This window comes from Erpetoichthys calabaricus, chromosome 8, assembly GCF_900747795.2.
Source record: "Erpetoichthys calabaricus chromosome 8, fErpCal1.3, whole genome shotgun sequence".
Classification (NCBI taxonomy): domain Eukaryota; kingdom Metazoa; phylum Chordata; class Cladistia; order Polypteriformes; family Polypteridae; genus Erpetoichthys; species Erpetoichthys calabaricus.
The window spans coordinates 135618207-135631519 of NC_041401.2; the positions used below are offsets into that span (position 1 = coordinate 135618207).

Sequence of the window (13313 nt, forward strand, 5' to 3'; positions counted from 1 at the left end):
CTCCGGGTTTGCTGAAATATTACTGAAGAAAGAAAAAAAACGAAACGGGCAAATGGGGCTATGCATACAAATGTCCATCCGTCCATTATCCAACCTGCCATATCCTAAATACAGGAGCCAATAAGTAGATATGTATATATACAGTATGTATATATATATATATATATATATATATATATATATATATATATATATATATATATATACACAGTATAGGGCGGCACGGTGGCGCAGTGGGTAGCGCTGCTGCCTCGCAGTTGCGAGATCTGGGGACCTGGGTTCGCTTCCCGGGTCCTCCCTGCGTGGAGTTTGCATGTTCTCCCCGTGTCTGCGTGGGTTTCCTCCGGGCGCTCCGGTTTCCTCCCACAGTCCAAAGACATGCAAGTTAGGTGGATTGGCGATTCTAAATTGGCCCTAGTGTGTGGTGGGTGTGTGTGTGTGTCCTGCGGTGGGTTGGCACCCTGCCCAGGATTGGTTCCCTGGCTTGTGCCCTGTGTTGGCTGGGATTGGCTCCAGCAGACCCCCGTGACCCTGTGTTCGGATTCGGCGGGTTGGAAAATGGATGGATGGATGGATATATATACAGTATATATATATATATATACAGTATATATATATATATATATATATATATACATATATATGTATATATGTATGTCTATATATATATATATATATGTAGATATGTAAATTTGTATATGTATATATATGTTTATGTGGATGTGTATATACGTATGTATATGTAGATATGTGTATATGTAGATATGTATATATATGTATATGTATATATATCTTTATGTGTGTGTGTGTGTGTGTATATTATATATATAAAAGACAGCAACACTCATAACAATGACAACACAATTACATTGACAATCATGTTACGTTATTTTTAAAATGTTTCCTTTTTTTTTTTCAAAACCTCTTTAACACACTACTTCTCCGCTGCGAAGCACAGGTATTTTGCTATATATATATATATATATATATATATGTATATATATATATATATATATATATATATATATATATATATATATATATATATATATATATATGTATGTGTATATATATATGTATGTGTATATATATATATATATATATGTATGTGTATATATATATATATATATGTATGTGTATATATATATATATATATATATATATATATATATATATGTATGTGTATATATATATATATATATATATATGTGTGTGTGTATGTATGTGTATATATATATGTTGATATGTGGATGTGTATATGTATATATATATATGTAGATATGTATATATATGTATATATGTATATGTATATATATGTTTATATGTGTGTGTGTGTATATTATATATATAAAAGACAGCAACACTCATAACAATGACAACACAATTACATTGACAATCATGTTACGTTATTTTTAAAATGTTTCCTTTTCTTTTTCATAACCTCTTTAACACACTACTTCTCCGCTGCGAAGCGCGGGTATTTTGCTATTTATCTATATATATAAACGAGAGTTGGGATCCGAGAGACTGTGTTTGTGTGTTTGTGGAGGGATGGAGAGTTAAGGCGGGTGTTGGAGTCACGTGATCATCTCCCCTCCCATTCACCTCATTTCATTCACTTCATTTCGCTCCAAGCTGAGCTCCGCAGCTGGCGCGGTCTTGCTGTTCTTGATTTGCTTTTCACATGGCCAAGTATACGTTCCATGCTCAAGAGTAAGCTCAGCGCACAACTTGGTCATATTACAACCGGAGGGGTGAACTGACAACATGGTATACAAAGAGATCCTTAACAAATAATTATTGGTATAATTTCCCTCAGTTTATTATTTAAAATTTTAAAGCAGTACTTCGCCGCTGCGAAGCGCGGGTATTTTGCTATTATATATATACTAGCAAAATACCCGCGCTTCGCAGCGGAGAAGTAGTGTGTTAAAGAGTTTATGTAAACATATATATACATAAACATATATACTTATATACATATCTACATATACACATATCTACATATATATACATATCTACATATACACATATCTACATATATATATATATATATATATATACATAAACTGTATATATATATATATATATATATATATATATATATATACTGTATATATACATATCTACTTAGTGGCTCCTGTATTTAGGATATAGCAGGTTGGATAATGGACGGATGGACATTTGTATGCATAGCCCCATTTGCCCGTTTTCGTTTTTTTTCTTTCTTCAGTAATATTTCAGCAAACCCGGAGCTTGTCAGTTCAAATCCTGGTACTGACACCACTGTGTGACCCTGAGGAAGTCACTTCACCTGCATGTTGTGCAAATAACAAAAGTAATGTAACAAATTGTACCTCAGATGTTGTAAGTTGTTGGAATAAAGGCATAAGTAAAATAGATAAATATGTATTATACACATAGGAACTATTCATTTATTTTCAGTTAAGTCATCTGCAGCAAACTTTTATAAATGAGGGTTTCTGATTTTTAGATAGTGCAAACTGTTTCTTCTTTATTGACGTTTTCTCTTGGAGAGCTTTTTCATTTTATTGAAAATGAAAGCAGCAGCTGCCAAAATATGTAGGTTTTTTATTAATTTTTCAACATTGTGTAAAATAAATGTATAAAGTAACATAAAAACTTTAAATACTGGGTATTGTTTTACACTAAAATATTAGTACAGAGATAGAAAAAAAGTAAAATGGATATGTTGTTTTTCTTTGAGGAGATTAAATATTACTGAAGAAAGAAAAAAAAAAAATTAAACAGCCAAATGGGGCTATGCATACGAACTTAAAAGGTTTAAATAAAACAGAAATATATATTTAATTTATAATTGCTTAAATTGTGGAGGGTGTATCCTTTAGCAAAGCCGTAACTTTTTTGTGAAAGCACATTTCAGTCAATAAGTGTTAAAAAAACGTGTAAAGATATTGACAATAAGCTAAGTCATCTGCAGCAAAGTTTTATAAATGAGGGTTTATCCTTTTTAGACAATAAGCTACGCAAACCCAGGAAGACATGGAATCGTTTAAATCAAGTATCATTACATCTTCCTTTCTTAAAGAGAAGTAAGGCAGTACTTATAAGCTTACATATTTATATATAGACATACATATATATATATATATCTATATCCGAAGCCGTGCAAGCACACTCTTTTGAGAATGCAACGTATAGTTGTACAGAAGAAAAGCAATCTTGCCTCAAATGAATGGCAACCTTTTGTAGGTCTATGAAGTTAATTTAAAGTTTAGGTTTACGCGGTGCTTTCTTTCCGAAGTACCTGCACTCATGAATATGTCTGTATGTGTCAGTCGGTGAAATCCACGCGGTTCGCACCGGCGAAGTACCGCTTTTAAATTTTTATTAAGAAGAAAATAAAACGTTTTTAAATTGAGGGAAAATATACTAATAACAGTTTGTTAAGGATCAGTTTTTTTGTGAAGCTGCCTTTACTCGAGTGATCACTTCGAGCTGACTTGGTGGCCAAGTGTAAGCGTTACCTGGAAGTAAGCACCCATACAATCAGATTGTGAATCAGACTACAAATGCCGTGAATGTAATTACACACTCACTGCAGTTGCTTACGGTAATCGAACCTCAGACGTCAGCGCTAGAGGGGCTTAGCAGCGGTGAAGTATTGGTTTTAAATTTTAATTAAGAACAAAAGAAAACCTGAGAGGTTCGATTCCCGAAAGGGAGTGAAGTGAGTGTCCGGCTACCTACCAGGTAAAGCTTATGGTCGGACAGCAAGTGACGTAACATCAGCCACGGTGCCTTCAGTTGTGAGAAGCAGATCATAGAATGATTGAAAATAGTTTTGCATTTACCTTTTTAGTAAAAGGCGAGGTTGTAAGCCTGAGAAATCACCCCGTAAATGCACACGTTTAATTGCACATGTGTTAATATGTATGGTTACACAGTATTAAAAGACAGTGAAGAACGTGATTTACCTTTGTTCCCGCGTTTCATAAAATGCGAGCTTTTAAGCCTGAGAAATCACCCCGTAAATGCACACGTTTACTTGCACGTGTTAATATGTATGCTTACACAGTATTAAAAGACACTCAAAAATTAACGTCATTTACCATCAGCCACGGTGCCTTCAGTTGTGAGAAGCAGATCATAGAATGATTGAAAATAGTTTTGCATTTACCTTTTTAGTAAAAGGCGAGCTTTTAAGCCTGAGAAATCACCGCGTAAATGCAGACGTTTAATTGGACATGTGTTAATATGTATGGTTACACAGTATTAAAAGACACTGAACAACGTCAGTTACCTTTGTTCCCGCGTTTGATAAAAGGTGAGCTTTAAAGCCTGAGAAATCACCCCGTAAAAGCACACGTTTAATTGCACATGTGTTAATATGTATGCTTACACAGTATTAAAAGACAGTCAAAAATTAACGTCATTTACCTTCGTTCCCGCGTGTGACTCGTGCTGTAAATCTCTTCCTTGTTTTCAGTTCACGTGATTACGTAGGAGGCGTGATGACGCGATACGTGACTCCGCCTCCTCCATTACAGTGTATGGACAAAAAATATGTTCCAGTTATGACCATTACGCTTTGAATTTCGAAATGAAACCTGCCTAACTTTTGTAAGTAAGCTGTAAGGAATGAGCCTGCCAAATTTCAGCCTTCCACCTACACGGGAAGTTGGAGAATTAGTGATGAGTGAGTCAGTCAGTCAGTCAGTGAGTGAGTCAGTGAGGGCTTTGCCTTTTATTAGTATAGATATATATATATATATATATATATGTGAATGTATGTATGCATATATGTATGTCTATATTTATATCTATATATATATATATATCTATATATATATCTATATATATATATATATATATATATATATATATATATATATATATGTAGATATGTAAATTTGTATATGTATATATATATATATATATATATATATATATATATATATATATATATATATATATATGTATATGTGGATGTGTATATGTATATATATGTATATGTAGATATGTGTATATGTAGATATGTATATATATGTATATATGTTTATGTATATATATGGTTACATAACCTCTTTAACACACTACTTCTCCGCTGCAAAGCGCGGGTATTTTGCTATATGTATATATATATGTGTCTGTATGTGTATATATATATATATTTATATATATATATATATATATATGTGTGTATGTATGTATGTGTGTATATGTATGTGTATATATATATATGTTGATATATGTATATATATATGTGGATATATGTATATATATATGTGGATGTCTATATGTATATATATATATATATATATATGTATATATATATATATATATATATATATATATATATATATATATATATATATATATATATATATATATATGTGTGTATATGTAGATATGTATATAAGTATATATGTTTATGTATATATATGTTTACATAACCTCTTTAACACACTACTTCTCCGCTGCGAAGCGCGGGTATTTTGCTAGTATATATATATATATATATATATACACACACATATATCCAAACCTTCTGTTCTCATTTGTTCCTGAATTTCTTTGGATCTTGGCATGATGTCTAGCTTTTGAGGTGCTTTTGGTCTACTTCTCTGTGTCAGGCAGCTCCTATTTAAGTGATTTCTTGATTGAAACAGGTGTGGCAGTAATCAGGCCTGGGGGTGGCTACGGAAATTGAACTCAGGTGTGATACACCACAGTTAGGTTATTTTTTAACAAGGGGGCAATTACTTTTTCACACAGGGCCATGTAGGTTTGGATTTTTTTTCTCCCTAAATAATAAAAACCATCATTTAAAAACTGCATTTTGTGTTTACTTGTGTTATATTTGACTAATGGTTAAATGTGTTTGATGATCAGAAACATTTTGTGTGACAAACATGCAAAAGAATAAGAAATCAGGAAGGGGGCAAATAGTTTTTCACACCACTGTATATATCTAAATCCCCGCGAAGTACTGCTTTTAAATTTTTATGAAGAAGAAAAGCTTTTTAAATTGAGGGAAAATATCCCAATAGCAATTTGTTAAGGATCTGTTTTTTTGTGAAGCAGCCTTAACACAGCTTTTCCGCTGTTTTATAAACGAACGCCATATAAGGTCTTCCTTTTTCCTTGCTTCGCCAAGGAAAGAGCCTTTTTATTAAATCCAAGGGTTCTTCGCTTTTTTTTTTGTTTGTTTATTACGATTGTTATAGTTCTGTTTATATACGACGTTGTCAGTTCAGCACTCAGGTTGTAACATGACCAAGCCGTGCAAGCTTACTGTTAAGAATGCAACGTATAGTTGTACATGAGAAAAGCAATCTTGCCTCAAATCAATGGCAACCTTTTGTAGGTCTATGAACTTAATTTAAAGTTTAGGTTTACACGGTGCTTTCTTTCTGAAGTACCTGCACTCATGAATATGTCTGTATGCGTCAGTCGCTGAAATCCCCGCGCTTCGCACCGGCGAAATACTGCTTTTAAATTTTTATTAAGAAGAAAAGAAAACCTTTTAAAATTGACGGAAAATATACCAATAACAGTTTGTTAAGGATCTGTTTTTTTGTGAAGCTGCGTTCACTCGAGTGATCACTTCGAGCTGACTTGCTGGCTAACTATAAGCGTTACCTGGTAGGTAACCACCCATACAATCAGATTGTGAATCAGACTACGAATGCCGTGAATGTAATTACCCCGATCTACATGCTGTCAAATAAACGAACCACACGCCGTGGCGCAATTTTAGGGGCTTCGCCTCTAGCGCTGACGTCCGAGGTTCGATTCCCGTATTGGAGTGAAGTGAGTGGGTGGTTACCTACCAGGTAACGCTTATGGTTGGCCAGCAAGTCAGGTAACATCAGCCACGGTGCCTTCAGTTGTGAGAAACAGATCATAGAATGGATGAAAATAGTTTACTGTCAAATAATGCAAAGAGTACGCGACACCTGTTTCCCCCTTATTCTTGGCTCATCAGGCGTACACACTCACTGCACTCGCTTACGGTAATCGAACTTTGGACATCAGCGCTAGAGGGGCTTCGCAGCGGTGAAGTATTGCTTTTAAATTTTAATTAAGAAGAAAAGAAAACCTTTTTAAATTAAGTCTTAAAAAGAGGTGTAAAGATATTGACAATAAGCTACGCAAACCCACCAAGACATGCAATCGTTTAAATCAAGGCGCAAGTCGAAAAACACCATCCCATAATATTAGTTAACGATTAACACATTTCTATATGTATTGTAAGCATACAATACAACTGATAATATGTTGCGCTTATTTATCTGGTGTACTGACATTTTTGCGCGTTTAACGGCTGAAATCTAACGTGGTTTGTGCCCTTCAGAATGAAAAGAGTTTGCATTTACCTTTTTAATAAAAGGCGAGCTTTTAAGCCTGAGAAATCACCCCGTAAATGCACACGTTTAATTGCACATGTGTTAATATGTATGCTTACACAGTATTAAAAGACACTCAACAAGTACACAGTATTAAAAGACAGTCAACAATTAACGTCAGTTACCTTCGTTCCCGCGTTTGACTTGTGCTGTAAATCTCTTCCTCGTTTTCAGTTCACGTGATTACGTAGGAGGCGTAATACGTGATGACGCGATACGTGACTCCGCCTCCTCCATTAGAGTATATGGACAAAAAACAGGTTCCAGTTATGACCATTACACGTAGAATTTCGAAATGAAACCTGCCTAACTTTTGTAAGTAAGCTGTAAGGAATGAGCCTGCCAAATTTCAGACTTCTACCTACACGGGAAGTTGGAGAATTAGTGATGAGTGAGTCAGTCAAACAGGTTCCAGTTATGACCATTACGCGCAGAATTTCGAAATAAAACCTGCCTAACTTTTGTAAGTAAGCTGTAAGGAATGAGCCTGCCAAATTTCAGACTTCTACCTACACGGGAAGTTGGAGAATTAGTGATGAGTGAGTCAGTCAGTCAGTCAGTCAGTCAGTGAGTCAGTGAGGGCTTTGCCTTTTATTAGTATAGATTTGGACTTCAGCCTTCACACATTATACAGTTCATGTTGACATTTTGTCATTTGTTACTAAAACATGAAAAACGCTTATGATTTAACATTGTGTTTAAATAGATTGTTGTAGACTCGGAACACAATGAAAATGTATGGATTCCAAATAACGATCTTTTATTTCCCCACCAGCACTTCACTCTAAGATAATCAAGGCTTGAGCTGGGAGAACTTCCTGCCCTTTCTCGCACGCCTGGGGGTTGGTGGCGGAACGGTGGGGGATATTACAGCAGGCTGCTTGTGCTTATAGACACATTTACAAGACAAAAGACATTGACGGAGAGGTGCGAAGGGATTTAAGGTGGGCTGGAATTACAAGTTTTTTCGTAGGCTTTAGTAATTCTAGTGTTAAATTAAAAAAGTGACATAAATAATATATATATTAATTACATTAAATGTAATAAAACAGTCAGGATTCATATCAGAAGAGTTATTATTAATAAAAATGTTTTAATTACTTGAAGGCAATGATATTGGGGTGCTTGAGCTTCCTGAGATGTTTGATGTCAGTCTCCTTTTGCTCCCGGACCTTCTTGATGGCCACTTCTTCAGAGTGGAATTTGCCTAGAAAGACGGCCCCCTGAGCTCCACTTCCTAGCCACTGCAGTTCAGAAATTTCCTCAAATGGAACTTCCCATATATCTGAACAACAATAATATACACATTAATCTTCAAATAGATGACATAATTTTCAAGAAGTATATTTATAAATGAATGATGACTCAAATAACCAATAACAAAAAAAAAAAAAAACACAAATTAGGTATTCTATTACTCAAACAGTATTTTACATTTGTAAATATAGATCTTTAGTCATTTAACACAGCTTGTACAAACAAATGGTCTGATGGACCACTATAATATAATGACAGTATTATCTATTATAAACCAAATTCTTCACTTTGTGATGAACAAGGTAACAATACAATGCCATTTAAAGCAAAGAATTGACTAACTGCATTTAGCTCTGTAATTTGTGATTTCTGCTAATCTGGCAATAGTTAAAGCTTAACTTAAGGGCATTTCCCTTTATTTTAATACCTGCATTAAAATCTATGTTTTTTAAATATTTTATTAAAAGAACAAACAGTACCAACATCAGTGTTAATGTGCAGCTAATAATGTTATTTTAATGTCCAGTGCCTTGTAATGCTTTGGTTATGAAGTACCTCTTTCAAATACAGTACACTAAACAGGGAATGCTGTAATAAAAATTATACAGGCTGCAAGATAAAATATATTGGCATTTTGCAAACAAAAAGTTAAGGTTATAGTAAAAAAAATCATTTAAGAAAACTAACGTTTTAAATATTGTTTTTTATTTTTCATCTGGTTGCTCTTATCTGCACAGATACTGCCTTATGGAAAGATGGCTACCAGAACTGCAGATAGTATTGACAATGCAGTTTCACTTGCTTATTATAGAGTCTAAGCATTATGTCCCTTGATTTGTATTCTACAGATTTTATAATATAACCTAGTATACTTCCAGTTAACAATCTCCTCACATTGCTCAGAAAATAAAAATATCTGTCATGTAAAACACTAAATCCTGTGCAGTTATTTCTACTTCTAGGTCAGGGTCCTTCTCTCAGAAACATAGGCAGGCTAGCATTAAGTAAATGTAATTTACTTTTGATTACAGTTTACATAATTTTTCATGACACAGAAATAAGGCTTATTTGTCGCTATAATGTATAATTACTGGGAAACACTTTTGATCTCATTCCTAGGTAATAGTGTCAATTTCAGCTTTACAGATATGAGGCATTTCATCCATCTGAAATGCTGGAATATGCATAAAGGCAGCTGTGCGCAACCTGCGGCCGTACGGCCGCATGCGGCCGTGGGCAAGGACTTTGGCGGCCGTGGACGTGTATATTAAAGTGTACGTAATGGCGGCCGTGCAGGTGTAGGGTCTCTGGACTCCAGCGAGTAAGGGGTCTCAACGCCGCGGAATCTTTGTCGGCCGGGTCGGTATGGTGACGCCGAAAGCCGATTTGGACTCTGGGGTCTCTAGACTCCTGCAAGTGTAGAATCTCAAACACCGCAGAACCTTCCTTAGCCGGGTCGGTATGTTGACCAAAATGTTGCCCTTTATATATTCATCGAGGCCTAGGGACTCTCGAGCTTACTCCGCATTTCCTGGGAGAAATGGGGTGAGATGGTGCAGCGTGGATAAACAAATGGAAGTAGCATTCGATGTAGCACTGCCATCTCCTAATGGTCTCCAGCGAGTCCCCTGACTTTACAAGTCTGTCTGCAAACATGCAAGAGCAAGGAAGCCATTAATGGCGATGTTTTCCAAACTTCCTGAAACAATTGCTGTAAAGGTTTTTTGTCCTATATGACGTTTCGTAGACATTTTTTTACATATGTAGACCAGTAAATTGAATATTGTCAGATATATCATACTCTGTTTTAATGTGTAATCTGTAAATTTTTACATAAATCATAAAACATTATTAAGTTTACTTGGACTTACTGGCGGCCGTTATTAAAGTAAAAAGTCTGTAGTGCGGCCGTTATTAAAGTAAAAAGTCTGTAGTGTGGCCGTCAATAGCGGAAAGGTTGCGCATGCCTGCATAAAGGTATATAAATGGCAAGATTTATCATTACTGTTAAAATTCATATTAAGCCTAGGATTTTGTTTATCTTCAATATTCTAAGGACTTGAAGCACATCTTAAAATTCTATTTTAAAAATCTGTAAACACTGCCACCTGAGAAATTCCATCAAGTGCTTAATTCACAAATACTTAAGTATACGTGTATTTGATTAATTTGCTAGATGTGGTTTATTATTGATTATTTGTATTTGTGCATCTCTGATGTGTCTTACATTTTTTCTTACTGCTTTTTTCTGGAAAATGTTTAACATATGTAATTCAATAGGAAGAGTAACAGACTGTCAAATTATTTTGTTTTCTTTTGATACTCCAGATTCCAGGGAGATGATCTGGGGTTGAGTGAGACAATATACGTATTGGATATAATCTTATTTTTATAGGGTGAGAGGAGAAAAGTGTAGTGTTGTAAGGATTATGTTACGAAATTTAAATACTATCACTCAAAACCCTACATTTGCTCAAAGACATGTTCATTGACTAAGTTTTTTCTTTGTTACCTTTATGGAAAAAAATTCATTGCCTAAGATTGTTTCATTCTTTAAAATAAATTCTAGACAACTTTGCAGTTCATGCTTTACACATACCTTGCTGTTGCAATTTGTAATCTGTGGAATAGGCTTTTCCAATTATATTCCATACTGGTCGAAGGCAGCCAAAGAGGCCATCTAAAAATCCTCCACCTCCATTTCCTGACCTATGAAAGTGAAGTTTGATGTCATCAGTGGTATGTGTAGCATTAGTATGAGTGGTCCCACAATCTTCACTTCCCCCAGTATACTCCTGAGGGAGAGAATTCTCCAGATCTTCATTTTCCTGAAGCTGGAGAACACTGTTATCAAACTGTTGTTGTTCACGAGACAAGTCTTCACTCACACTAGTAAGAGCTGTTGTACATGGACTGCCACCTAGAACTAAGTCGTCTTGTTGTACTGTAGGCAAATCTTCAATTATCTCAGGAGGCAGATGTAGAAGGGTACCTGGTGCATCTTTGCTCAATGGTTCACGAGAGCTTAGTAAGAATTCCTCCTTTAGTGTGTTGACAATCAGGTTTGGAGTGGAGGACCAGTTCAGCACCTCCGAGGGACTGCTCATCGTAAAATGGGTGTGCATAGGAAACGGTACATGAAAGCACAAGGCTCAAATTCTTCTCCTGGGTTTTAAATTACAGTCCAGTTTCTGCAGACAGAAAAAACCTGCAATTTGACATAAAATAATATAGTTAAACATGACTATAATTTAAAAAAAAAATCACAACAGCAATGGACCAGTTAGGTTTTCCAGTGTATACTTTAAGTAAGAATAGTAACCCATAAACCCCAGCATTGACAAGGTCAGTTTAGATTTGTCACATAACTTAACAATAATGTATACAGGATGTGCAAGAAAACCCATGCAAGCAGACAGTGTGTTTTGAAGAACTAAAGGCACATAGCTTTCAGCTATTTCTGGGGCACACACATCGGAACTGCTTCAATTGGCTAGGAAGTAAGCACGATAAAAGGAGAGAACAAGAAAGAAAAATTACAACGATAAACTGAAAAGACAGACATTGAATAAGCAAGGAGAGGGAGAGAAAGGTGTACAAAAGACATTCTGGAAAAGTGAGTCATATTATTTCAGAAGTAAGCATCTTGACCCCTGCAAACTATTGAGAAGAATAATTTCTTTTTTCAGCAGTCTGAATAAATTATGCCTAGTGATCCTGTTCAAATGCGCAATGATTATAAGTTTTTTACTGTTCATTGAAATTTACTGCAATCACTAATCCACATCATGATTGTTTTGCAAGTAATATAGTTAAGTTTGTGGGTCAGCAAATGGTAAACACTAAAGATATACTGCATCATACATCTGTTTATATTGTCATATTTGGTTCAAATAAAGTACAGTATCTATGGAGTTTTTCCATAACCTTACCTGGGAGTTATGTACGATAGATAGATAGATAGATAGATAGATAGATAGATAGATAGATAGATAGATAGATAGATAGATAGATAGATAGATAGATAGATAGATACTTTATTAATAGTAAACAATGGTCCCACTACTCAATGCATCTTAAATCCTTTTTAGCTGGAATGTGGTGAAACTATCAGACATTACTTAAAACTCTGGTTATATCAAGTAAGCACACACTACACTAGTTCTGAAATTCAAACAACAGAAAACTAATAAGTGTGTGTGCACAAAATGGGGAATTGTGGTGTTCTGCATGAAAGCAAATGACAGGAATCATGTACTGATCGCTATGTGAGCAAGTAAATTAATGGCTTCTGAGAAAATTATGAGGCTCTCAATCAGAAGTGAAGTGCTTCCCTGAACTGCTTACCCCAAAGTGTAAATGAAAGCCTGTTATCATGTATTTCTAAATTATATGTATACAGTATATATTTTTATACAGCATATACATATACACACAAATTATTCAAATCAGAAGGGAACTTTAGCTTTACTAGGAAGCAACATTAATGGGTGGTCATTCAAAAAAAGTAGTTTAAACTTGATATATGTTGCAAAAGTAACAACACAATTAACTGAGATTGTTGCATGAAAAACACATTCAGTCAAAGGCTCAAAGGGTTAATTAAGTAAAAGGACCTCTTTAGATCTTTTTATTTGTGCCCTCTCTATACCGAGAGTGAGA

At 34.9% G+C, this 13313-nt stretch overlaps 1 protein-coding gene across 2 annotated transcripts in view; it reads right to left on the reverse strand.

Annotated features, from left to right (window-relative positions):
* si:ch211-45c16.2 (mitogen-activated protein kinase kinase kinase 13) overlaps positions 1-13313 on the reverse strand; it is a 252332-nt gene that overhangs the window by 120945 nt on the left and 118074 nt on the right. Inside the window, exons 3-4 of one of the 2 annotated variants that reach the window (XM_051931366.1) lie at positions 11251-11859; positions 8496-8679 (exon numbers count right to left, since the gene is read on the reverse strand). In XM_051931366.1, the coding sequence (XP_051787326.1) occupies positions 8496-8679; positions 11251-11776 (710 nt within the window). In that variant the 5' untranslated portion in view covers positions 11777-11859. The remainder of the gene's footprint in view (positions 1-8495; positions 8680-11250; positions 11860-13313) is intronic. The other variant, XM_051931367.1, reaches the window with a different exon arrangement.